At 40.5% G+C, this 27,156-nt stretch overlaps 1 protein-coding gene across 4 annotated transcripts in view; it reads left to right on the top strand.

The window, feature by feature from the left end:
* The window catches only part of pacsin3 (protein kinase C and casein kinase substrate in neurons 3), a 33,723-nt gene that overhangs the window by 1,913 nt on the left and 4,654 nt on the right, over nucleotides 1-27,156 (top strand). For 2 of the 4 annotated variants that reach the window (XM_076885488.1, XM_004573298.6), the window contains 8 exons: nucleotides 2,425-2,522; nucleotides 13,488-13,588; nucleotides 14,375-14,531; nucleotides 16,719-16,954; nucleotides 17,736-17,891; nucleotides 19,031-19,206; nucleotides 20,733-20,853; nucleotides 25,080-25,222. In XM_076885488.1, coding sequence (XP_076741603.1) covers nucleotides 13,535-13,588; nucleotides 14,375-14,531; nucleotides 16,719-16,954; nucleotides 17,736-17,891; nucleotides 19,031-19,206; nucleotides 20,733-20,853; nucleotides 25,080-25,222 — 1,043 coding nt within the window. In that variant the 5' untranslated portion in view covers nucleotides 2,425-2,522; nucleotides 13,488-13,534. Of the gene's footprint in view, nucleotides 1-2,424; nucleotides 2,523-6,770; nucleotides 6,965-13,487; nucleotides 13,589-14,374; nucleotides 14,532-16,718; nucleotides 16,955-17,735; nucleotides 17,892-19,030; nucleotides 19,207-20,732; nucleotides 20,854-25,079; nucleotides 25,223-27,156 lie in introns of those variants that run through there. The other 2 variants (XM_004573301.5, XM_004573299.6) reach the window with 2 other exon arrangements.

The raw sequence follows: 27,156 nt of genomic DNA, 5'->3' as shown, positions 1-27,156 counted from the left end.
TTGTAGCTGCATTCATTCATGCTTGGGTTGAATTTTCTAGAAAGTGTGCTTCCATGCAGTCAAATGTGAACAGCAGGGGAAACAGGTTAATCTTCGGTCGTGTTGCCTGCAGCATGCAACAGATTGAGCTTAGACTCCCAGGGCCTACGTCCCGTTTGCAGGCTTTATGTTTCCGTGCTGAGCTGGAGGGAGCTGCCACGGAGGCTATTTTAGACCAGGATGGCCTCCGTGATGTGGTTCTGGTCTGGTTAGAAGTGAGCTGGGAGAACAGCTGTATGTGTGGGAACAAGGCTGAGTTGTCCTTTTCTTTGACTCAGTCTCTGGAACGCCATACTCTCTGTGATCTGCTTTCGTTTTTTCTGCTCTTGCCTCTCACTGCCAGAGAAGCGTCACATGGTTTGCTGTCGGTTAGACACGGAGCCTCGGGCTGCAGGCAGCAGCTGTCAGACGGTACAGGACTGCCGTCAGTGAGCGGGAAAGCGAAATGTGGCCAAAATGCATGATTGCATTTTGCACACAAATTGCTGACGGTGATGTTTGTTCTTAAAAATGACTCTTTTCATAGTAAAGGTTGCTGACCCCTCCCCGAGATGGAGAACCCCTATGCTTTCATCAAACTGTGTGGCTATTTGTTTCTACTTACAGGATGTTTTGGTTTGGATGAACACTGTTAAATAACAGTACTGGCAGCTAGATTTGACAACATACTGTTATTTTACAGTGTATCTACTGTGATCTAGCAGGTACTTCTTACTAGAGTAGGCAATTCTTACAAAAGTGAAAATTAAAATACAGTGCTGCGTAGGATACATGCACTTTTTAGGTGTTCTTGCTATAATCTTTGTAATCAGTGCATAACTTTAAAACCTATTAAAGTCAGAACTGTATCCTCTCAGTTGGCATTTTCCGTTTTCTGTAGGTTTTCATGTCTTTCTTGAACCATAATACAAAAACAAGGTTCCTCGCTGTTAATATTTTTCATCAAAATTACCAACATTTACAGCTGAACTCACCTGAACTCACAAGGAATATTACAGTTGTACAGATAATTGTGTATGTGCATGATTCCCGTAAATCTGGAAAGTTAGGTTAATGGGTAGAACCACAACAGACACATTGATGGGGCAAGATTATCGATTAAAGATAAGAAATGACGATTTCCCGGTTTCATCACAGTATTGACCCAATCGATATTCTAATGATGGATTTGATTCATTTTTAGTCTAGTTGGCAGTGAGGATCTTAGATTTTTTTTTTCACCTCTTCAGTCTGATTTGTGCTATTGTATTCTGAGTAATTACTGAAGTTATTCAAATATTATATCTGGAGAGACGTGGCCATAAAGTATCGTTTGACTGGTTGGTGGAAGCAGAAAATGATTCACCATCACTGGAAGTTATGCTTGATCTGCCCTCACACTACTATCCCACCTCTCATTAGTGAATTATTTGAAGCTGTGCTCATAATTAATCAGCTGTATTCATTGTTTGTGCTTTTAGTGGTGAGGATGGGGCTCTCAGCTCTGACTCTTAAAGCATTTGTCATCAGAAGTGAAACTTGGTCACATATCTAGTTATACTGGGAAGCACCCAAAAAGAGCCACTGTTTTGTGTTTTTTATGAATGGGTTCACAAACTGTGGCAGCTGATGAGAATCCGACACAAAGGTTTAATCTTCTGTGCCAGCGATCTTCAGCTGTGGCTAAATGTGGATTTAGATTTATCTGCTGATTATTAAAAGAACAGAGCGGTTTAGAGAGTAACTGCATGTCAGTCGCTGCAACCATCTGTCGATGTGATAACCAACTTTTTGTATCACAAATGTCACAACAACTGAGATTAAATGTCCTGAGTTACTAAACAAAACAGAGCTAGTCCTGCTTGTTTGGATAATTAGACTTCTTTGCTTTCTGATTGCTTGCTGCTGTCGAAAAATCTTCTACAAAAGAGCCTTGTGTTAGGCTGGTATGTTTTTTTTTTCTCCTTAAAGTAGTAATTAATGTTACCAACTAACCACAGGGTTATAAATTTTTTTTTTTAAAGGCTTTCAAGTCTCTATAAGGTGGAAAAACCTTTTTTTAAAAGTTGAAATTTACAGTGTATGTCTGAACAAAGCAAAATCGCTGGTGTGGTCTTTTAACAACTTGCCACTCTGCTGCTAACTTGGTACTCTGGCAGAGGTATGAGTTAACTGCTCTGGCCTCCCTTTACAGGGGCTGCTGCTCTCTACCTGCTTCATTAACCCTCAACTACACACTCTGTGTGGTATTTCACTGTGACTCCCAGAATGTGCTACCCTCCAGCCAGCACCGGGCCGATATAACAGGCAGCTTGCCTAGCTAACTAACTGCTTGCTGCTTTGCTAACAAACCCCTCTCTCTTTGTCTCTGTGTGTGTTCTCCCTTTGCTGTTGCTTCTGCCCCAGTGGGATCTTCCTGCCCCTCTGTGTTTCTCAGACCTGCGGAGACGGAGGCCGTCTTCTGTTTGGACATCTGTCCATCTCTTTTTTTCGTCTCTCATAAGGTAAGTTTTGCTGTCGCTCTGGGCTCCGTATGGGAACAGTGTGTGGTTTGTGTGCTGGATATACACTATTCATAATCATGCCCATTGTGCCCCTGTAACATTTAACATGCTGCGCTTGCTCTCTGTCTCATCTGTCAGTAGCTTCCACCCGACTCCTACACATAATCCACTCAGTTTGTTGATGGTATCTGCTTGCAGCCCTGCAAAGCTCCACAATATCTCTTTAAGTCTGAAGACATTAGAAACGCATCAGCTCAATGAGTGAAGACAAAAAAATTAAACTACACATTTAAAAGTTGCGTAAGAGTCAACCACCTCTCGTCCCACCTTTCTTTAAATGATTCCTATTTTGTGGAGATGCCTCTTTAGTGTTGCCACATGCAAACTTAAGCTATTCTTTGCTGGAGTCATGGGTGTGCTGGTATAGCAGAAGTTGTTAAGTTGTTTAGCAGTCTGACAGCCTGACAGAGAAATACGCTGAACACTTCCCGCGTTCACCGTCCAAACGTTAGTGACAACCATGGCCGCTTGTTTCCTTCATGTTTAGAGGCTTTGTGCTAAACTGTACATTTTAATGCCTTCACACGAATGACTTAAGATATTTTCTTATCAAGTCAAACAGTACTGACATGAACAGAAAGCATCTAGAACTGTCTTTAAAAAGTGAAAAGTCCTGTTTTAGGGAGATTAGCATTTAGGGGGGGGGCTGCTGTTGTGTTTTGTTTTGTTTTGTTTTGTTTTTTTTTAAACCTGACATGACCATGAAATTTTAGCTGGGCAGCTAAGTAGCGCTAATAGCTAGCATAATTTAAATCTGCATTTCATTGTGATACAAACTTGTGAAGCAAAAAACAGGCTGAACAACTATTGTTTTAAACTGAAAGCTAAACATGATGAAACGGCACCCATCTGTCACTTAAAACAACCGTGCCATTATCTTCCTTTAGTCTAGGGTTTAATTTAAGCGACTCTGTATAAATACTCAAACATCACACACTTGTCATAAGTGGAAATCAGCTATAAAGGGAAATCATTTTAAGTCTGGGCTTGCTTTTAGGACCAGTTTTGCCTTTTAGTTTTTCCAAATGTAAATTTCCACTGTAAGGAGAAAAGTTCCATAAGTTTTTTGTTTGTTTGTTTCAGACTTTTTTTGGGGGGGGGGAGAGAAATATTTGACTTCCTGATTTGTCCTCAGTAGCCATTTCAAGCTAAAGATAGTTGTTTATTAAAGCCAAACGTGATGACTTTCAGAGTATCCCATATTGTGGTTTATTGTTGCCAACAGCAATTATTATGTAATCACTGTGAGCATGGTTAACATTTTCTTTCTTTAAACAGTCTCTCATTTTGCTCAGAATCACACAGCAGTGGTCTGATACACAGCTAGTTCCCAGGCTCTCATATGCAGCCAGCTGCTGGCAGGAACTGGAGCAGAGAAGAATCTCCAAGTGCTCCTCTTTTTAGAGGTTTAAAGCCTCCGGGTCCTCGTGAACCTACAGTGCATAATCTCACATACTGAGACGTAGCTGGAATGCAGACGAGCTTTCAGACTAGTGGTCGCGTGGGCCTCCCCAGGCTTCATGTGTAGGAGCATATAGCCCTGGCACTGCTGCAGGGAAACTGTTGGTTTACATTAATCAGATTAGTGGCCATGAGTTTTCCAGTGGGGCTTATGAGGTCTGGACCTGCCTCTCTATCTCATCCCTCCCTCAGCTGCTCTTTCCCCTCCTCCTCACTAGTCTGACCCACTTCTCTAAAAACCAACAACCAGAATCTCCTTCTGTCTCTCTCTCTCTTCCCATCACCCACCTCTTTAGCAGGGACACATTAGATTCACAGGTCAATAGATTGTGTACTGGATGAGATGATTTTTCCATTTTTTGTCACTGATTGCTGTGCTTCTCAACAGAGGTGCTCTGTATAAAAAATTAAATAAACTAAGGAAAAACTAATGAGCAGTCTGGTCTAGGCTTAGAGATATCTAATCTTTCTTACTTTCTTGGGTTTTCATCAAAGTGTATAATGGTGTTTATGATTTTAAAAGAAACGAAGGCAAAAAAAAAACAGCTGCTTTGTAACAGAAGTTATTGTAGCTAGGGATGTGATGAATTAGCTGGCAAGGCTACTAATCTTTGTGACCCGTGGGAAATGTTTTTTGTTACAGTTGTTATTATTAATACCACCAACACCAATTTGCTGTTGTTTTACCCAGCACAGAAAGAAGGGTCCCGGTGCTGGCACTGTTAGTGTTGTTTCCACTGGTATCTTATTTTTAATTTAACTGATAAGCAGATCATGAGCTGTGGACACCCTGAATTCTTCCATAGGCTTTTTCAGGTGGTTTTGACTGTTGTTCCTGCAGCACACGGTGTGACAGCCCCCTGCTTTCTAAAGGCAAATAGTTCACACACTTCCATGTTGGCCTTTTATCAGTGGGTTCAATTTGCAGTCACCTGTTTCACAGCTCACTGAGCTCAGCTAAATTTATATCAGGGTACTTAGAAATGGTGTTTATTTAACTGACAGGATTGAAGAAGTTATGGATGCAGGGGCGCAACCAATATTTTTAGTGGCCCCATATGGCCACCCCTATGAAAAAAATTATGGAGGAGTCCCTGTGTGGATGGCAGCACTTACGATAGAGTTATATAATAAAATAAAAAATCAACTTAACTATCACTCACTATTCATAGATTTATGTTAAATTACAAGTCTGAGGTGTGCTAAAAAGTGAAGCTTAAATGTACCAGCTGATAAAATTGAAAGATTAAATGTGTGTTTTAGTGCTTTCTGCCACTTTTTTTTGTGTTTGTTGTGCTTTGAATGTCAGTTGTAACCGCTGTGTGTCCAGTCCATGTATTTTTTCTTCTACCCCATCAGAATCAAGTGTTGTATTCATCACATCAGTTTAATATATAGTCACTCTGAAAGTTTACTTTATACATATATGATGGTAACGTCAAACTTTTGGTCCACCGCATTGGTCCACACTGAAATATTAGTTGGACAATATAACGGCTTGCTCTGAAATTCTTCAAACAATACACTACCTACCTACCTACCAACCTTACCCCTTAGCCACATGAAGCACAAAGAGGCCAGCAACAGATGGTCTGCCCTGATCTTGGCATCGTGAAGTCAGTCTGGGATTACTTGAAGAGACAGGGGAGACCAAGACGGACTAAATCCAAATAGGAAATCGAGCAAGTTCTTCAGTGCTGGTTTGTAGCTAGTTCTGACTTAGCGCCGTTTCAGAACCAGAATGGATTTCAAGCTGTTGAAATGAAAAACACTGAGAATGGACAATGTGATGCATCTGTGAATCATCTATGAATTTATTGCAGTAATGTAGTGATTCAAATGAAATACAGGACGCTTGAAACAACAGCAACTGGCACCCCTTCAAGCAACAATTCCAGCTGTATTTTGCAGCGGTAGTGTTACTGCTTGCAGTAGCAGCTCTCAAGCTTTTGAAGTATGCATCGCATTTGTATATGAGCCAGATGATAAAGAGAAGTTTTGACAAAAGTTATTTAAAAGTTGTAGTAAGAAAGAAAGGCATGTCGCAGAGATTCATTAAGAGATTAAACTCATTCTTGCTGGCACAAGTTAACCTTTTCCAGAAATGGGGACACATTTAAGAATTTTTTAAAAATTATTATTATTAGTAGGACCCTTTTTGTTCTTGTGGCACTTTTTCTCTTTTTCCCCTCCATTTTGTCAGTAATCAAAGATGAACCAGACCTGTTCTCTAAATAATGGATTGAAGGATAAAATGACTGATGTTTAAGAGTTGTGTGGTGAGACGGATGCCTTAGGACAGAAGCACAAGGAGAAGTTGAGGTGTAGATTTTTATTGCTGGTGTCATTTGATATGTGATTGATTTATTTGGCTGACTGCATCCATGTTTTGTTCACATGTGCACTTCTGCTTGGTTCATCATGCTTGACAAACCGGCCTAACATGCTTTATGAGTTTTGTTGCTGTGCTGTAGAAACCACATCAAAAAGTTCTTGTGTGTGATGTTGTGGTAAACCTATTTCTAGCTGCTCTGTGTTTTGAGTAGTTCAAAAACATCTGTCTTAAGTCACATTTGAAATTTGCTAAGCTTATCAAGAACAGTGTTCATCTTGCGGATGCATCTTATTGCTCGTCTGTCACATTTGTGACACTCATGTCTCTTGTGTTTCAGTCTTTAACAGCTTTGTGGCTCCCATCACTTTTGCTCTCTTTCAACAGTCCTGCTGTTCTGTGCAGGTCAGGCCTGACGGTCTGCTGCCCTGTTTCAGATCAAGGATTGGATTCCTTCAGGTGGTTAATGGAAAAACTAAACGAAAAACTGAGCCTGAGGCCACTCTGACAAAACATTCTTTCAGCTGCGATGGAAGACATCTTTCAAAACATTTCAATGAGGGAACAACTCGCCTGGATCTGCCCAGAAGTAATTATGCCCTATTATAAAGCAGAGCCAAATTGTATTCTTAGACTCTACCAGAGTAGCTTTGCATGATTTACTGTTCAAAATAATCCTTATTTAACTCGTACTGTGCCTTGGGAAAACACCAAAGTTTATTCGTTATCTGAAATAAACAGTTTTAGTATCTCTTTCTCTTTACCCTTAGTTTTGGGATTGGCTGCACCCTGTAAACAAAGGGTTTGACTGGCAGGTGGGTGGGGCTTATGTCCTCACTGCCAGAACTGTTTTTTTTTTTGTTGTTGTCTTTTTTTTACTTTGATAGCAATCCACGAGTTGAAAAGGGGATTATAGTGAACTTTTGGCTCATAGAAACTACACACACAAACCTCATAGCATGTTACTTGGTTAATGTTTAATATGGGTTTCCACTTTTGTAACAGTAATGGTGTGTGTGTGTGTGTGTGTGTGTGTGTGTGTGTGTGTGTGTGTGTGTGTGTGTGTGTGTGTGTGTGTGTGTGTGAGAAATCAAGAAATCTCAATTGGCCAATACAAAAAAAATCTGTCATCTGAGCAAGTTATCAGAAAGAGTAGAAGCTAAGTTCTTGGCAGTTATCATAAACAAATCTGTTTGTTTGAGAGCATATGGCACACATTTTGTTGTCTTGTGGGTGTACAAACTCACTACTCATGTAACCTCTGAAAAACCCTCTTCACTGTCGGACTATACTGTTTGCAGTTCAGCAGAATTGGTCTGTTTTCCCTGTGTTTGTGAATTGGCTCGCACTGAGGGGATTGAACCCAAGTTCACGATAAGTGACCAGAAGCAAGTAAACATTCTCAAACAACACAACCACAGCCAGATGAAGGGGTCAAATGAACTCGCCACATAAACCAAACACACTCATCTGACATGGATCATTCAGGATCTATGACCTCTCTAAATCCTCATGGACCAATCACAGGAAATTACTTAGAAAGTCTTATGTTAGGTATGTGGAATTTTCCATCTTTTTCCTCTATGGATTGAAGTTTATTTTGTTCATGAAATGAAACATGTCCTCCATACACCAGGTAGCTACAGTGACTCTTTGTTGTACAAGCACTGCTTCAGATGTAAACAACTACCCAAAGACTTACAGAATCAGTAACAGTATAATACAAGTTCTTAGTACCAATCCCTAGTAATGGTATGTTCAGCACAGGTTACTGTGTCCAGCTAATAATGTCTGTCTGTCTGCCTGCTTTAGACTAAACAGTCTAATCCCTTTAATGTAGGTTGTGGGTAATGTGTGACTGCTGTATACAGACACAGACACGCTCCTGAGACTTTATGGGATCTTCCTTCCAATGCTCACTGTGTCTGTCTGACTTAGTTTTAGAAATGAAATTTAACAAAAGACATTTATACCAGTAGCCTGCTGGAGGTCATTTTGTAGCTCTGGCAGTGCTCATCCAATTCCTCCTTGCACAAAGGAACAAATATCAGTCCTGCTGATGGTTCAAGACCCTTATGGCTCTGTCCAGCTCTCCTAGAGTAACTCTGGCAGCAAACCTTCTAGAAATGGCATGTATTGATGTGCCATTGTGATTGTTCGGCCACTAAGTTGGCCTCTGCAACCTCTGTAGGGTCTAGGTATCGCCTCACACTACTAGTAGTGACACTGACCCTAGTCGCCAAAGCAGCTGAAACTGATTAACATCCACATATTCATACACACCCCAGAGGGGGGGGGAAAGGAGGAGCAAGACAAGGATCTGTCACGGAAGGACAGGCCCCTGCACGGTATCTACCAGCGCTAGATAGAAGAAGTGGCAGATATCAAGAAATTCTACTAATGGCTGAACAAAGATGAACTGAAAGACAGCACAGAAGCACTAATCATGGCAGCACAAGAACACAAGACGGGGTCGCCAACACCAGACAAAACCCCATGTAAGGCTATGCAAAAATGCCCAACGACTAACTGGTGATGGCTAACCAACCAGCCATAGTAGTGATGGACAAGCAGAGGAAGAGGATTATAGTAATAGATTTAGCTATACCAAGTAATAGCAACATCGGGAAGAAGGAACACGTGAAGATTGTTCCTGCCAAGAACTAAGAAGAGCTAGAGAAGATGTGGGAGGTGAAGGCAACAGTGGTCCCAGTGGTAATCAGAGGTGTGTGTGTGTGTGTGTGTGTGTGTGTGTATTTTAAAAGAAGAGAAGTGAAAGAGCAGAAACATAAATGGTTTAGGTTAATTCTAGTTTAAAGTTTGGGCTGAGTTTAAAATACACACACTGGTTAGATGTGATTAACAGTTTGGCAAAGTTTCATTTAGGAATAAAATACTGATTCAAATCATCGTTTACTGTTGGATGATACAAGGTTGGGCATAGTATTAAAACACTAGAAGCAAAATATAAAAAGCCTTTATTAGCAGGCTGCTCTGTGCTCCCCTACCTAAAAGCAGTTCTCTTTAGACCACATGAATGTTGTAACTTTTTGGACTAAAATGTATTTCAAAATGCTCCTCATCTCTACCAACTATCTGCTGAGCATGTTGCACAAATTCTGGTGTCAACCTGTAAACATGTGAAATAACCTCTTCAGTCCTCCCACCAAAATTTTCCAAGCTCTACAACCATTTTGAGGCTCTACAATATTGACTACTGTCATGTTGTCATGCCCTCCATCATAAAGCTGTTTTGGTTAAGCCTCTGTTGAACTTCCAAAGAAGCAGTAATTGGCAATCCAGGGCCAAGTCCATTTTCACATAGTGCCTCATGTCCCAGCACGCTGGTGGCAGATGCCTCTGCTGTTATTGACATACTTAACACTCAGCAGTGACACTCATATACACGGTTATCCTTTTGTTGATTTCACTCACTGCCTGATGTGGATTAAATGTGTGGGAGGTGTGGTGTTACGGTGTGTTTTTGGATCATCAGCTTTTGGTTAATCTGGAACGTCACTCTCCTCAGACACACCACACCCCCTACACACAGTCGGACACACCTACAATTACATATGAGAGCTATGTCCTTTTTATTCACGGTTAACTCAGATATCTGCCCTAAGTGAAGGCTTGCTACTCCGTTGTTGCATAACTGGCAAAACTGCAAAGCTAATTTATGTTCACTCCCACATTGTTCCCTGCAGATCTCACCAAGGCTACTGTTGTACTCTGCACCTAATTTAGCACTGGTCTGCTCCCAGCACTGACACATTGGGAGTTATTTACGGTGAGAGTGAACAATGTGAGACTCAGGAAGGAGGAAAAATAATCCGGAACCTCTCAGTCTTGTCAAGTCGAACTTGTAGAGCATGGTCTCACAGAGAAAATATTCAAACAGTGATCAAACTTCTAGAAAATGATGCACATAGTAAATGGTTTAGGGAAAAATCTCTTTAAACTAGTTACAGTTCATTTATATAGTTATTTTACTTGTCTTTAGAAAAGAGGCAGTTATTTATTGAAATCAGGCTTCATTATTGGCAGCCCTTTCTCTTCATCTACATCTCCCCATTGTTGTGTCTTACAACTGATCTCTTTGTGTTTATTTCTAACTTTAACACCAACATGTCATTCAGCTGCATTGTACGAAAACTTTAATTTAAGTGTCAAAATACAATATTTTATTTGACAATAAAGCTCTTTGAGTTCATACTTTTCTATTGCAGTGGGAACTACCAGAGAAGGTGTTTTGTAATCCGTGGCCACTCCAGGTGTACAGATAACTCCAACATGCTATAGTTGCAAGATGCAACTTACAGAACTTAGGGGGTTTAGGATCAGGGTTTGGGTTATGATTGTGGTTATGGTTATAGGGCTATAGTTAGGGTTATTTTTTGATGTGTCATGGGATGATGTTTCCACATCGCAAAACTGTGACATCACTAGTGTGACTGGTCACTTGCATTGTTGAGTCTGGACTAATATTAGTGTTGTTGATCCAGGAATGGCACCAACATGGCAATATCAGATCGAGCAACAAGTTGTATCCACAAACTCTGACTGCAACATGCAAGTCACGTTCTGTGTTAGATCCTTCCATTAAAAACACCACAGACAGGGTGGGGAGGTCCAGTGCACTCATTCTGATTCGTAAACTAAGCAGTTGACTCCTGCAGGTGTCCACCTGCCAGTTAAAACACCCTGAGGAAACTGTCCACGGAGGCTTGTACCCCAGAGATTGCTGCTTAGTGTTTTGTAGATCCAGATGGAATTTAAATTTGAAGATGTCTGTGGTCTGACCCACAAGCCCTGGGTAATGGGTGCTGCAAGTAGTGTGGTAAAGGGCCTCTCCACTTTGAACCCCCTCATGCCATGCTCCTTCTCATTTTTAATGCATAGAGTTTGTTTTTGTTTATAATGTTTGTAAAGATGGGTATGGTCTAAACTCTTTGGACTGGTCTGACCGTTTGAAAGGTTATGTATGTTTTGTGTATCAGTTATTACATTGGCATTAGCTGCTTGCAGACCAAAATGTGGCACACGAATCTTTTAGCTTTTAGCAAGAGGTGAGATTTGAGTTTGTGTTGAGGTTAAGTGAGCCGCTAGGCCTCGAGTAATGGTGTGTTTGACAAGTTGTTGTATCTGCAACAGGAAACCGCCTGGCCTTGACAAAGGGTTTTGTCCAATTGGAGGATAACACGGAGGAAGTGGATGTATGGGAAAGCCAGGTCACAGTAAACTGTTGGTAGAGTTCCTGCAGAGCTACAAAATGTAAAAAATGAATCCCCTCGAGTTCAGTTGCAGCTGAATTTAAAATGCAGGTTTGCTCTTTGGTTTTGCACAGTTGTGCATCGTGCTTTGCTTTTAAGAAAGTATTTCACAAAAAGGGATTGTTTGTAGTGAGAACACAAAGCAACAGTCTGTTAATTAGTTTCCCTGTTTGTGTTTTCTATGCATTGGGATGGGCCATAGATGCACATAGTTGGTATCATGTGCGTTCCTGCCACTGGTGTCACACGAGTCAACTCATCTGCAGGTTGAAACTACAGTACTCAGTCCTCCAAACAAATATAGATGTCAACTCACCAAGTTATTTATTTTTTCCTTTCTTATTAGCTTGATTTTTGTACAAATGTTGTGCTTCCTGTCATCTGAAAGAAGTCCATTGTGTATAAAGAGGAGTGGACCGACTGCGCACGACAGGGTATCGGCATTTGTAGGACGCACACCATCCAGCTCTGTGCAAAAAAACAAACTGAGCAGAGCAGCCCTGAGGTCAGAGAGCAGTGAGGACTCTTTGGCTTTCTGTGTCAGCTGATGGGGAGCTGCAGTTTGCCAGAAGCTGAAACTGTAGAGCTGCTTACAGTGGAGCAATAAGACTGGAGACTACTGGGTTTGATAACCCCAGAAAAAGAGGAGACTCGTCTTTTTAAGAAACATCTTCTAAGGAAATCCTGAATGGCCACAAATGTTCCTGATCTACCGAAGAGGATTAGGGCCACTGGAAATAAAATAAAAAAAGAGTTCTGACTTTTCTCAGAATTCTGACTTTAATCTCAGAATTCTGAGATTAAAGTCAGAATTCTTTTTTTTTTTTTTTTTTTTTTTCCAGTGGCCCCAATCCTCTTCCGTACCGATCCTCTTGACAAGGAGGTTGTCTAAATGTGTCCGTGTCAGCAGGATTATTTAATAAAATTTAAATTTCACATCATATTTTGACAAATTAATATGAATATGACATAAGAAAAAAATGGGGAAACCTGGTTGTGATGTTCTCGAGAAAATATCGCAAGTTAATCTGGATCCAGAGATTCACTTCCTGCATGAATTTTCAGACAGGTGAAAGCATGCAGCCTTGGACTGCGCTTGTTGACCTTTCGATCATATTACATGATTATAAGTTAGGAGGTGCAGTTTGTCCCATTTGTCATGTAACTGTAGGACTTCAAGCTCTTAACATCTCTTCAGTGTTTGCTTAAGTTATTTTTCCTGTTTCCTGTCCATGATAACACCTGCAGCTTTAAAACATTTTTAAAAATTATTTTACGCAGCTGTTTTCAAAGGTGACCTCAAGTAAGCAAAAAAGGTCATTTTGCTTCCTCTATTAGGCTTTTGGTCTGGGGATAATGATGGTGTGTACTTGATTTATGCTTGTAGTGAAGTGTATGATTATGTCAGGGTGAAACACCGTCTCCAGGACATCAGTGTTTATCAGAGTCTCAGTGTGAAACAGCCGTATCTTGTCACAAGTCCAAGATGAGGGCTGAGCTGTGGATTTCCCAGAAAGCGTCACTAGGCAAACAAACCAACTGGTGCTCGAGAATAAATATACAGAGAGATGAAATGAGCTGTGACGTATTCATAGAGCAGGTAGACTCATTCCTTAAAAATTATGTTTTAAAGTTTCATTGTTTTTAAATTAAGTGTCGGCCGCTGTTACTCTGGTTAACCAGGCTTTTTCCAGTTAGGGCTTTTTAATTTGGAGTAGAAAGTTGAAGTGCATAGATGTACTTGGAATCAAACAAGATCATGTCAGTGAACCTGTTAAAATTTAATTTACTTTTTTTTTTCTCTCTTTCATGCTTCTTTCGGGTTTTTCTCCTCCTCAGTTTCTTCTGTAGCCGCCATCATTCTGTGCTGTGGGGCCGACCCCAAGATGTCTTCTAATGGAGACCTAAGTGAGCTGGGGAGCTCTGAGAGCTTCTGGGAGGTACAGTAGTAACACTTTAATTGCTGTCGTACATCAGCCGCTCTACAAAACTTAAAACAACACTTAACTTTTTATAGTCTGAGTCTTATTATAGCTGCAGTGTTTCAGCCTGCAGACACAGGTTTCTACCCACTCATGCTACTAATTAACCTAACAAGTTGTGAGCTTTCCAACAAGTTGCTTTTTTTCTTATTGGGGTTACGCAACTTTACCAGTCTTTTCTGGCCCGTCTTTCAACTTTTTTGAAAATTCAAATTAAAAAACATCTTTTTTGAATTTTTTTTTAAAATTTTCAACCTTTCATGTTTTTCACTGTTTAAATGTTTTCCAAATCACTGCGATTTAACACCACCAACTCTAGCCTGTGAAAGGATCAACACCTGGCTCAATGTGTTCAGCACATGAACATGTCTATTTAGCTGATCAACAGCACCTGAATGCAGAATAACTAAGAGGCCGAAGCAGCCAGATAAGTCAGTGTGTCAGTCAGCCGGGTCTCATTACATGCTTTTATCTAAAGACCGAAGACTGACTTCTTCACAGCCTTCCATGTTGGGGAAAAATACACACTCTCATCTCCAGTGGCTGTATTACCTTTTGTCTCCCCTTTTTTGTTTTTTAATCTCAGTTTCGATCATCTCTATATCATTTATCCACCAAATATGCTTCAGTCCAAACTGTTGTTGCTAATGTCTAGATACAACGATGACATGAATAGAACTCAGGGAGTGACTGACGCTGTTCTATTTCCTCGCTCCTGTTTGGTTCGTTGGTGTGTCTCTGCAGCCGGGGAACTACAAAAGGACGGTAAAGCGGATTGACGATGGCCACAGGCTGTGCAATGAGCTAGTCACCTGCTTCCAGGAGAGAGCCAAGATAGAAAAGCACTACGCTCTTCAGCTGAGTGACTGGGCCAAGAGGTGGAGGGTTGTTGTGGAGAAAGGTTAGTTTAAATGCTAGCTTTTTATAAAAGAGTGGATATAGCCACCAGTTAGTTTCCATCAGACGTCACCACATTTGGATAGAAATTATGACGTTATATATATATATTAGGGGTGCAACGATACACAAAATTCACGGTTCGGTTCGATACTTTGGTGTCACGGTTCGATATTTTTTCGATACAAAAAAAATGTTCATGCATTTTTTATTTGTCATTTATTAAAATTATAAATATATATTTTAACTCAAAAGTACAGTTTTTAAATTTAACCCTAACCCTAACCCTTGTGCGCGTTTTTTATTTTGACAACGAATGCGCACCTGCGGACCACTTATGTGCAGCCCTGGTTATATAGCTCGTCATATTGCAGCCACAGAAATTATTTTGTCCATGAAACCATAAAGCTGCACTTTCTTTTTGCCTTATAGTCTGATTTGTCATAACTTCTCCGTTTTGTGGTAAGCTTTTATTTGGCTGTCACTTCTTCACCCTGACCTGTCTTATTTGGCTCAGCAGAACTGAAATGCTTTTACACGCGCACTCACATAAGCTCAGCGATTCTCTGCGCGATCAACCTCTCACATGTTTAAGCTTGCTGCGGGAGATTTCACTTGTCATGTTTGCATAGTAAGCTAACGATTAATAAGACGATGTCAGAGGAATTGGTGCACAAATTATCATCACTCACAGATCAGTGCTGTCGCTCTCTATACACAGTTCGCACGATTGCAAAGTGAAAGCAAAAAAACAAGCGCAAATTCAAACGCGACTTCAATGTCACATATTGACAGTGGCTCACCGATGCCAATGACATAATTACCCAGCTACATTTCTGAAAGAATGCAAAAGCATTGACATATATTTTTCCTACAATAGCCCGACGGGCAGGGAAGAGATAGATTTTGGTAGCCCGACTGAAAAAATCGCTAGCTCCGGGACGTCGGGCTAGCGATATTGCGAGCCCTGTATCTGATTGAGGAATCACTCATCTTTGGAAAAGAGAGTTTATTACAGAGAAATGGCTCTTTCCAAAATAAAAGCTATACTATCCGCTTCTTCTGGGCTATATTCTCAGCAGCATAAGGAGAATCATGTGCTAACAGCTGTCTAAATGACTCTGCTAAACTTAGTAGCATGCTTGTTGTTTTTGTCTTTGCACTAGGATGATGTCGGTGTAAATGTGCAGTCATATTCGTTGTGTTCCCACTAGTCCTTTCAGGTTAATCTCGTTGAAATGACCTTAACGCCACAACACGGCAAATCTCCGTTAACGAGCTACCGCCGATCGCTCCGTGCATGGGGCTAGACGGCCAACACGTTAACGAGCTAACTGCGCTAACACACTAGTTCACACCAATGTAATTGAGCATTGCATGGCACATCCAACATACTGTTTTACTTTAGTCCATGACTCGCTTACCTTCAGGGTCATACGTCACATGAAAACCAAAATAATTCCAAACGCCAGATCTGAATGAGGGTCAATTTGCCTGTTGCAAGGAGAGCTTAACTTCTGTCTCGCTATCTTGCCCTGTGCTCTTCCTTCTGACTATGCTGTCTGTGTGGAGCGCTCAGTGGATCTGCGCTCGACAGTGCAGCCTAGGCGGAGTAGTCGAACGCAGATTCACTGAGCGCTCAACACAGACAGCATCGTCAGAAGGAAAATTGATAAAATAAATTACAAATGTTGTATTGTTTGATACATATGCGTACCGAACCGAAAGCACTGTATCGAACGGTTCAATATCGATACGAATATCGTTGCACCCCTAATATATATATATATATATATATATATATATATATATATATATATATATATATATATATATATATATATATATATAAACAAACCAAACAAACAAACAAACACAGGAATTGCAAATGTGACATTTATGATATAAATGGGATATGTTTGGGATTTCTATTTAAATATGACCAAGATGATAATTTAGCTGGCTAAATTTTTTACAAGTTAATATTTTGTTCATCATCTAATAAATTAAGTCATCCATCTTTAATTTGGTAGCAAAGCTCACGATGTTTATGGAAATCCCCATCAAAATATCCACAGGCGAAGTTTCACAACACTGACCTACAATTAATTTTGTAAACATGTAGACAAATGGGGACGAGTGATTTTTATTTAGTGATAACCTGAAGGGGCGCTTTCTCACGTTTATTTAGGGCCCCAGTATGGTACACTGGAGAAGGCTTGGCATGCCTTCATGCAAGCGGCTGACCGACTCAGCGAGCTGCACATGGAGCTGCGGGAGCAGCTGGCGGGTGAGGACAGCGAGAAAGTACGCAGCTGGCAAAAAGAGGCCTTCCACAAGCAAATGATGGGAGGTTTCAGAGAGACGAAGGACGCGGATGATGGCTTCCGCAAAGCTCAGAAGCCCTGGGTCCGTAAGCTGAAGGAGGTGAGGGCGGCCTCAGTAGATTTTCTGACGTTGGTCTGTAGGGCAGTCTGCATCAGTGAGTGGCTGCAGTACACACTAATGGGATTTAATGGAGATGACGTGACTGTAGTGAATACTTGCAAATGGCCAGTGTCTACAAAGTTGTCGTTGAAAGGTTTCTTTTAATAAAAACAAAAGCCAGCAACTGTCTACACATCCTCTTAGCAAATGTCACACATGAAGTTGCTTTATGCTACAGTCACACTATGGAAAACTGGAGACTGTGGCGCAGACACAATTATTGTGACAGTGTGACTTGTAGTCTTGTTAAAATATTTGCATGAAAAACGGGGATCTCACAGCCACTTGCCATCTTCACAGTGACCATTGTGCATCAGGACCGAGATAAAATAGTGGAATCAGTCCACTATAAGTTTGGGACTACTGCAGACCCTCATAGACTGGAATTTAGCAATTCCTCAACAAAAAGTGACATAATTGGACTTAAATGCGAAATGGCAAAGTAAGTGCTTCTTTTGACTATAGTGTCGGTGAATAAACTTCCCTCCTTCTTTTTCCTTTTATAAGATTGTCGTATAAGATAACACAGTGGTTGAATGCAGCTATTACGTCATAGGTGATTGTATTTGAGGTAATATTATCACAGTTGTTGGATGGATGTGAGTGAGTCTGATATTACATCTGATGTGTCAATGAGGAGAGACGGGTACATTTTTGGAAAAAATTGAAGTTTAGTCTTTACTGAGTTTATAGCAAGTGTTTAACACGTGCGTGTGTCCAGGTGGAGTCAACTAAGAAGAGTTACCATCAGGCCAGGAAAGAGGAGTGGACGGCGGCTAACAGGGAGGCGCACGCCAAGGCTGACCCGACCAAGTCACAAGAGGAAGTTCGCAAGTACACAACCCGGGTGGAGCGCTGCAACCAGGACACCGAGAAAGTACGATGCACACACACGTGAACACGTACATATAAACGGAGTCCCATACATAGCTCCTCTTGTACCAGTCTGGGTGTGTCTGACTCCAGAAAAACATACCTGTGTATGTTTTTTAACTTTGAAACATGACCGGACTTGTCTCCTCGACTTTCCACTTGTAACAAACCCAACGGTTGAGGAGTAGCTCCAGGACCCGGAGAGGGAAATGATCAACCAAACAACAAAAAAACGAAGGAAATCCTGAGACGTGTTCATTTAGTACGCACAGCATTGTCAGGCAGCCAAGGACCTCTTGAGCAATGTTGATCTCAACAAGGAAATGAAATCCAATATCATTACTCATTCACAGCTTGAAGAAAAATACATCCAAAAAAGCCTTCAGTCTTCAATCACTTGTCTCAACCAGTCTCAGCGCCCCGTGTTGGTATCTGCTGTGTTTAATCACTGCACACTTTATGTAATCATTAAGATATTTAAACATTTTATTCAGTGGGTTCTTACAAGAGTTCACAGAAGAAGAAGACAGTCTTATTATGGTGGGTTCTAGTCAACAGCGTGTTATCAGTGTAAATAATACTTACTAATGATGGAGAGCTGTTCATACTGTGTGCATAATAAAAAGAAACTCCCAGAATTCAGTTGGTCACTCTTGCACTCTTGACATTAAGTATTATTCAAAGTCTCTTAGATAAATCCGGAAATATGGAAACGTTGAGTTCTTTTGTCACTTTGAATATTTTTTTTATTACAGGAGAGGTAAACACCCTGTTCAGTTGTTCTTGTAGTTTGCTTTAGGATTTTAATTCATCTGAACTACACTGGAAGCTGATTTAAATCCATAAATAAAATAATGTTAGATAAAATAAATTCACTTAAATGATTGAACAAAAAATGCAATTCTGAATAAAGCTTGAAATGTCTCATTATTAAAATAGAATAAAACTACAACGAGCTTTATAGCTGCTTTCCAAAGGTTTTTATTCTGCTCTTTGGAACAGACAGTCTTGCACATATACTCGAAGCATGCAAGGCACATGCACCTGAGTAAGACCATGAAGTGTAATTGAAATGGTGCATTTAACAAAACACACATTGGTGTACTACTACGCAGTAGCTCAGTGTGTGTGTGTTTACGGCAGGTAAAGGAGCGCTACTCCAAGGCCTTGGAGGAGCTGAACCGCTGTAACCCCCGCTACATGGAGGACATGGAGCAGGTGTTCGACTTAACTCAGGAGGCTGAGCGCAAGAGGCTGTGTTTCTTTAAAGATGTCCTGCTCGACATCCATACACACCTTGACCTATCCTCCAAAGACAGGTAAGGAAAAATCCACATGCTTGTATTTATTTATCCAAAATTACGTGGATCACGAATCAAGCGATCCATGACTCACAGCGAAGGCATGCAGAGCTGCGAAGGCACGGATGTCAGTCTGAACATGTGCGTATGTACACAGGGGTTAATGGAAAACTCTTGCTGTTGTCCATTAACTGTTGACCTCATATTTTATTTAAACAAGCAACTTTACCAATAATGGTTACCATGGCAAAGTCCAGCCAACTCTGTCCAAATATTGAGCAAATTAACCCTTGAAGAAACTGCTCTTTTGAAGAGCAGTTTCTCACTGTGTGAACGTATTTTTTTTTAAACTCTGAGAGACTTCCTCTGGTATCCATGTATTTATTCCAGAGCACTGATATATATGTGTATATAAAACATTACTTAAGAAAGATTTGAGGAGTCGGAATGATCAAATAAAAAGCCTGAACACGTGTTTCTTTAGTCCCACAGTGAGCATGTTTCCTGCAGCTACAATAAATATGAAATTGTATAATATCATATAACTCACAGCCTTTACAGTATGCTTTCGTTTAAGCCTTTAGTGTTATGTCAGTTAGAGGCTGCAGACCACGTTGGATGATGAGTTAATTTATAAAGGACCAATGGGAATACTTTTTCACCCACCTCCTCCATGTGACACTAGTCAGTAAGGCTTTAAACATGGTGGGATAATATTCAACTACTGGTGCAAAATGTGTGTTCACTAGATGGTTCGTCCTGGCACATATTACAGAGAGTGGAAAGAAAATCCCCCCAAAAAACCATGTTCCATCTCTGTGATAAGTTTGAGATCCTTTAAAAAAAAAATTAAAATTAAAAAACACTTTGAGAGTGTGTCGGGGGGGGGGGGAAGCTGCCCTCTTACCAGCTGTTCCTTTGGAAGATTGGATGTAGATGAAGAGATGTTGTTGTTGTTGTTGTTGTTTTGTTTTTTTTCTTCATGTTATATCTGAGTCTATACAAACCAGCTCAGTGCTGATGAAGCTGATTAGAAAGTATGCAGCGTGTCTTATCTCAAATCCCACCTTTAAATGACGGCTCTAGGGTTCTCGATGCCCAGCCCTGTGAGTAAACAGGACCTATCAGGAACCTGCTACTGTAAATTCAAAATGCACTGTGTCGATTTTAATTCTCTCCATGTTCAACCAGCAAGTACAGTCTGTTGTTTTCTTTGACAACTGCTTCCTGCTTCAATAAGTAATCTTTTATGACTTTAGAAGATCCCCAACTTGGAAACCTGTCTTTTCCTGATGAATAGAATTCAACTTTATTGTCATTGCACATGCACAGGTACAGGGCAACGAAATGCAGTTTGCATCCATCCAGAAGTGCTTGGATGCAAACTGCATTTCGTTGCCCTGTACCTGTGCAGCATGAAGCAGGGTTAATGACAAGCGTCCCTAAGCATGCGTTACAGGTTGCAAAGTCAGATGAAAGATGGTCTGCAGATTGATGACAGAGTGTCAATCAATGTGATTATTCACTCCTTTTCTGTCCATTAGCTTCAAAGCCTTGTACCAGGACCTGGGCCAGACCATTCGTGCAGCCAACGAAACTGAAGACCTCAGATGGTGGAGGAACACCCACGGACCGGGCATGAGCATGAACTGGCCCCAGTTTGAGGTGTGAAAACACAAACTCTGTTCACCCTGTCGCGCATGAATTATTTTGTTTTGCTTTGTTTTTTTCTGTGCAGTCATCTACATCTGTGTGTGCGTTATCCGTGCTGTCGGAAAATCTGTTGAAACGGTCACATTCAACAGGACTTGACCTCAGTTTGGTTAAATACTCATTATGTAAATATTGTAAATCATTAACTTTGAGTTTGAGGACTCCATTTAAAGTTGAGGAAATGATTATTTTAGGGGTTGTTAAAGGACATTGTAGTGATTTGCATTGAATTCCCGAGGAGATGGAAACATGACTCTGTGTGTTTTAGGGGACGGACTGAATATTAAGCAGGGTTCCAGTGAAAGCCTCATTTTGTGACTGAAAGCTGAGTGGGGTTAGGAATGTCGAACACACACACACACACACACACACACATACACACACACACAGATTAGTTGCTAGTGGAATGGAACTTGCACCTCAGTGCTGCAGACAGGACCAATAAATACAAATATTTACATATGGAAAAACACAAACAACAGTGCAAATGATTGTTGTGCAGGAATTCAGATTAGAGTCTCAGGATTCTGTAGTCTGCTTAGCATATGTGACAAAATTGTTTGTTTTTTTTTGTTTGTTTGTTTGTTTTTTAATGAAACTACCGTTTCATGTAAATTCTTTTTCAAAAAACAAGAATAACCTAAAGGAAACTTTCTGAGTTTTTGTTTAATTTGCACAGCCAGGGTTACATGTCCAAAATTTTCTCCATGGTCCTGGGGTTTTGGCGTGAATTAAAGAAACTACGTACACTGTGTTTTCCCAGGCATGTTGTTTTTTCCCTTGGGATACTGTAATATTCTGCATTCGTCCATAATAGTTACATTGTAAGAAAGGTAGATTAGCGTATTCTACAATACCCTAATTATAGAATATGATTCTTATCATACAAAGGAGAACCATCATTTGGAGTATTTTAGTGGAAATGAAACAGTTACTCATTATTCCTTTCTTTTAAAAATAGAGTATACACCAATAAGACATAAAATTGTGTGGGTCCTTTTTTTTTTTTTCTGCCAAAGTAGCCCTGAAGGCGAGCAGTGGTATCTGCACCAAGATGTTAATAACAGATCCTGTTGTCCTGTAAGTTTTGAGGTTAGCCTCCATGGATCGTATAGTTTTGTCCAGCACATCCCACAGATCACCAATGGGACTGAGATCTGGGGAATTTGGAGGCCAAGTAAACACCTTAAACTCATTGTTGTGCTTCTCAAACCATTCCTGAACCATTTTTGCTTTGTGGCAGAGTGCAGTATCCTGCTGAAAGAAGCCATCGGGGAATATTGTTTCCATAAAAGGCTGTAGATGCTCTGCAGCAATGCTTAGGTAGGTGGTACATGTGAAAGTAACATCCTTATGGATGGCAGGACCCAAGGTTTCCCAGCAGAACATTGTCCAAAGCATCACACTGCCTCTGCCAGCTTGCCAGCTTGCCTTCTTCACATACTGAATCCTGGTGCCAGGTGTTTCTCAGAACGAACATTAACTTTTGTGTCTTGGATTAGACCACATGGGCCGACCTTCCGGTCATACATCCATCCACCACTGTTTCTTTCTTGGACCACTTTTGATGGATACTAACTCCTGAAGACTGAGAACACACCATAAGAGCTGCAGTTTTGGAGATGCTGACCCAGTCATCTAGCCATCACAATTTAGTCCTTCTCAAACTCACTCAAATCCTTGTCCATTTTTCTTCTAACACTCAACTTTGAGGAAAAAATATTCACTTGTTCCCTAAAGTATCCCACCCACCAACAGGTGCCATGGTAAAGAGATAACCACTGTGATTCACTTCACCTGTCTTTGCTTGTAATGTTTTGTCTGATCGGTGTAAATTGTTTTTTCTTTCTTTGAAAACTGACAGCTGTTACCAGTTTTAGCAGTATTGTTAGAAGTGTAATTATTTTTAGGTACTGCAATATGCATTGCAAATTTAGGAGTGTAGGGCAACTGCACTTGAAGTCGGTAGTCTGTATGATGAAGTGCTCGCCAAGTTTGGTTTCAAGAAGTCCTTTTATCTCGCTGTTTAAAACACAAAAGAGAGAAACAGTGACTTCTTACATGTCTCCAGAATGTTACATATTGCGTACTTCCCCACCGTCTTTGCTGTCTGCTCCTGAGTCACACATTGTAAATGTTGTACTGTCCTATTTTCTCTCTGTGCGTGGTTCGGCAGAGCCTCTTCTTACATTATCTGGATTCTTGCCTCTCATCCTCCACCTTTATTTCTGGCAGCCGCACACTGCCCCGCTATGTTTGCTGTTCCAGACCTGGAGCTTTGAATTTCAAATTATAGAAAAGACTACATGTAACATGCGAACAACACAGTTACTTAAAGTCTGACAGATTTTTGGATGATCTCAAATCCATTTGTTTGATCAAACATACTTTAGCTTTTCTCTGAAGTATGTTTTTTGTTTTGGTTAATAAAAACTGAAGCATCGTTACTGCTTTAGTAGAGACGTTCGAGTGGTAGCACACAGCTGAAGATGGTTTAGTCTGAGAGCTGCCAGAGCTGGTAATTGTAAAGTACATCGGCTGTGCTGCTTGACATCTGCTGGACGTCTGTCTGTCCTGGTGGAGGGATCTCTCCACTTTCCTTATATAGATTTGTTTTTCTCAGTTCCTAGGTTTTGCACACATGCACATTTTCAGCGTTATCAATGAGTCTGATCTTTGGATTCTGCATTTTAAGATTATTAAGTTAACATTATTGCAGTGATGACAAAGTAAACACTTTTTTTTTTTTTTTTTTTTACCTTCCTCAGTTATTCTTTGCAAAAAGTAAGCAAGTGGAAGATCCTGGCAGGGATAAGTGTCTTTTCTGTCCTCTGAGGAATCTCCTGGCATTCCCACAGTGCCGCTGACATGCGAACAGAGAGCCTTTGTCCCAACACACACACACATGTCTGAACTTGCGAGGACTTTCAGTTAACTATATTCATTCATAACTCCAAGCACGATTCCCCCACTGCGTAAAGATCAGGCGAGGAGGAGCTGTACGATGGCCTCACTTGACGGGAAACTTATACACAGCACTTGTCAAGAAGTCTAATTATATCTGTGGTATCTCACTGAACACACACCTCCTGCTGATCAAGGTTCCTCTGAAGAGAGCTAATACTAACAAGTCTATCCCCAGCTGCCTACGCCTGCAAGTAGCACCCTGCTATTACATGATAGTGCGTTAGGTCTGGGTGTGATCTAAAGATTGACAGGGCTTCATGTTGAAACTTATGAATTGTTTTTTTGTTTTTTTTTTTAAGAGTGCGCTTTGTTCAGATTTGGTTTCACATTTAAAACTCTCAGGTGTTTTGTGTTGTGATTATATTTTCATATAGCTTTGTGTCTCTATGTGGTTTTCATTGTTCTTGCTCATTTATATTCGACTGTAAAACTACAATATATAATTGTCTGTATTTTAAAACTTGGGTGATAAGTGTTAAGAACATGACATCAACACTAATGAGGCACTTCTGGACTTCAAAGACAATAATTTTTTAAAATCTCTTAGGTCCATTAAAAATCGGAGAGTCTCTGATACGGCATCTTTAATATGAATATTTGTCAGTTTCAGCAGCTCTCTGATTCCCTTTGAGTTTAGCACTGTGGGTTTGACAAAAGAAGAGATCTGAAGATAACGCCTTATGTTCTTTAGCAGTTTTTGAATTGAAACGGTCAACAACGTGCAACAATGACAAGTAGTACCATGTAATGTCAAAAATTTGCTGCATCTTGGGTAACGTTATCAGTGACACAAAGCACCGGTGCTGTTGTCGTATCCTTCCACGGATCTTTAGCTGTTATTTGACGCGCTTCTTACAGAATCTGAAGAGAAACGCATTTTGGATGAAGTCTTAACAAGTGTTGTAACACACAGCACTGCTGATCTCGTCTACGTCTTTGGTTTGACTTTGCAAAACCAAACCATTTGCATATCCGTGCATCCATAACACTGCAGTGTAGCACATTTTCTTTCATTTAAATCATCATCCTTTCTTTAACTGAATGCAACAGCAGCATACTTTAAAGGCCTAGCTCTGGCTTTTGTTGACTCCCGTGGATGCATCAACAGAGTGTTCATTAAACTTGTGTCACTTATGTCGACATAAACTGATAAAGAGACAAAGACCTGAGTCAGTGTAAGCTTAAGTAAATGACTGTGTGTCTGTGTGCAGGAGTGGTCTCCAGAGGCAAGTCGCTCCATCAGCAAGAGGATGCACAGTGGAAACTCTGAGGAGAACGTGGTGACCCTCACCAACATCGTCTCCTCTGCTGGAGACAATGTCCCACCGAGTCCCATTACCCTGGACACCAGCAGGTAGGAGGACACTGTGGACATGATGTTGGAGTTTATGTTATCATAAACTCCAACATCTGTGCTCTGTTGAGAAGCTATCTGTGGAGATAATTGCGCTTGACTCACAAAGCAGTATACGTAATCTTTTAACCTCCTATAGTCGAAATGTCTACTCACAGACCATAAAGCTGAACCTGGTGGTGAGGTGAATCCATGAAATGGGAGTGAAATATTCCATGTGAAAAAAAGGCCAAGTACAGCATGCACTTAGCAGTTGCTGACTAACCAATAAATTATTATTGGTATGACCTCTGACGGAATCAATACTCCCTTTTTTTTTCTTTTTTTTTAAACTTTGCAACAAATAAACCCCAGAGATGACAGGAAACAATTTGGCTTTATGAAAACTATCCATGATACAGGAGACTTGGTTAAAAATGTGCAGGTTCTGATGGCCAAATACGATAATAGCAGCGGTAATATTTCTAAAATGTGATTTTTGGGATGTGCTTTATATGTTGTGCTTTCAATTTTTTTCCCCCAATATCTCCAAATCTCAACCACAGTTGCTTCAAGGTGCTTTATATTGTAAGTTAAAGACCCTTCAATAACATAGAAAAAAAACCAACAATCAGCTGACCCTGATGAGCAAGCACTTGGCAACAGTAGGAAGGAAAAACTCCCTTTGTAACAGTATGAAACCTCTGACAAAACCAGGGACTAGTTAAGTAGTTCTTGCTTTTCATTTTTCTACTGAATAGCTGCAGATACTAGGGCTGGGCTGTATCATACCGTTCACGGTAATACCGGTGTAATTTTGGGCAACGATAGGAAAATGAAATATCGCGATAGAATATGGGTAAAACGCGCATGCGCAGTGCCTTTGTTTACATACGCACATGGCGGCGACGCAGAATGAGAAGAGCGAAAGCAGATCGTTGAATGAAACGGATGAACCAGAACTGGTTTGTAAAAATGCTGCAACTTCAGTGGTGTGGAACTGGTTTGGCTTGCGTCCGTCAGATACACAACAAAGCACTATTTTTGGTAGAGCATGCTAGCGGGACGTCGTTATTACCGTGTTGTTTGGAAAATACGGCACACTTAAAATCAATCCTTTGATTTTTCTGAAAGTCGACAGTGCGCCTTATAATCCCGTGTGCCTTATGTATGAATTCTGGTTGTGTTTACTGACCTCGAAATGATTTTATGTCGTACACGGCGCTTGAAAAATCTTTCAAATGTTTTAGTACGAAGCCGCACCGCTTGATGGATTGTCGGAGCATTACGGCTATTGTAGGCAGGAGCCTCGCAGAGTGATACGTACTGTGCTTCAACATAATATTACTGTATTGTGTGTGTATAACCTCTTTTTAAGTTTTGTGGATATTACACATAGTTATGCTGAGGATATGTCAGCCAGTTTCCACTGGAAATGCCTTTTGGTTAAACTGTCAGCAAGGAATTTGCATTTGCACTGTTAAATTTTTATATAACTTTAATGCACATAAACAGCTGCTTGTTTAAGTGAAAATACATTGATGGGGTTTTTTGCACTAATAAAGTTGTGGAGTTGTAAAGTATTTTGTCTAGTGTCAATTATATCGTCAGTTATATCGTTATCGCAAATTTGATAAATATTTTTGGTCATATCGCCCTGCTCTAGCAGATACATTTCCACATCTGCCCTGTCTGCAGGAGTCCCCACATGAGAGGGATTGTAATCACTTCTGTGATCTGACCACATATGCAGTGAAGTGCAAATTAAGTGTCTTAAATTTCATTTGCCGTTTACCTCGCTACACGTGCTTGCAACTGGAACAAAATAACAATACAGTAATTTTTTAGAGATTTTTCCACCTGAACATAAAGAGCTTGTGTTTGCTGTGCACATGCACATGAATACACAGCATCAATACATAACAAACACACTTCTTGATTTTTTTATTTTTTTT

Source organism: Maylandia zebra, linkage group LG1, assembly GCF_041146795.1.
Source record: "Maylandia zebra isolate NMK-2024a linkage group LG1, Mzebra_GT3a, whole genome shotgun sequence".
NCBI classification, from domain to species: Eukaryota; Metazoa; Chordata; class Actinopteri; order Cichliformes; family Cichlidae; genus Maylandia; species Maylandia zebra.
This window is presented reverse-complemented; position numbering and strand designations above follow the sequence as displayed.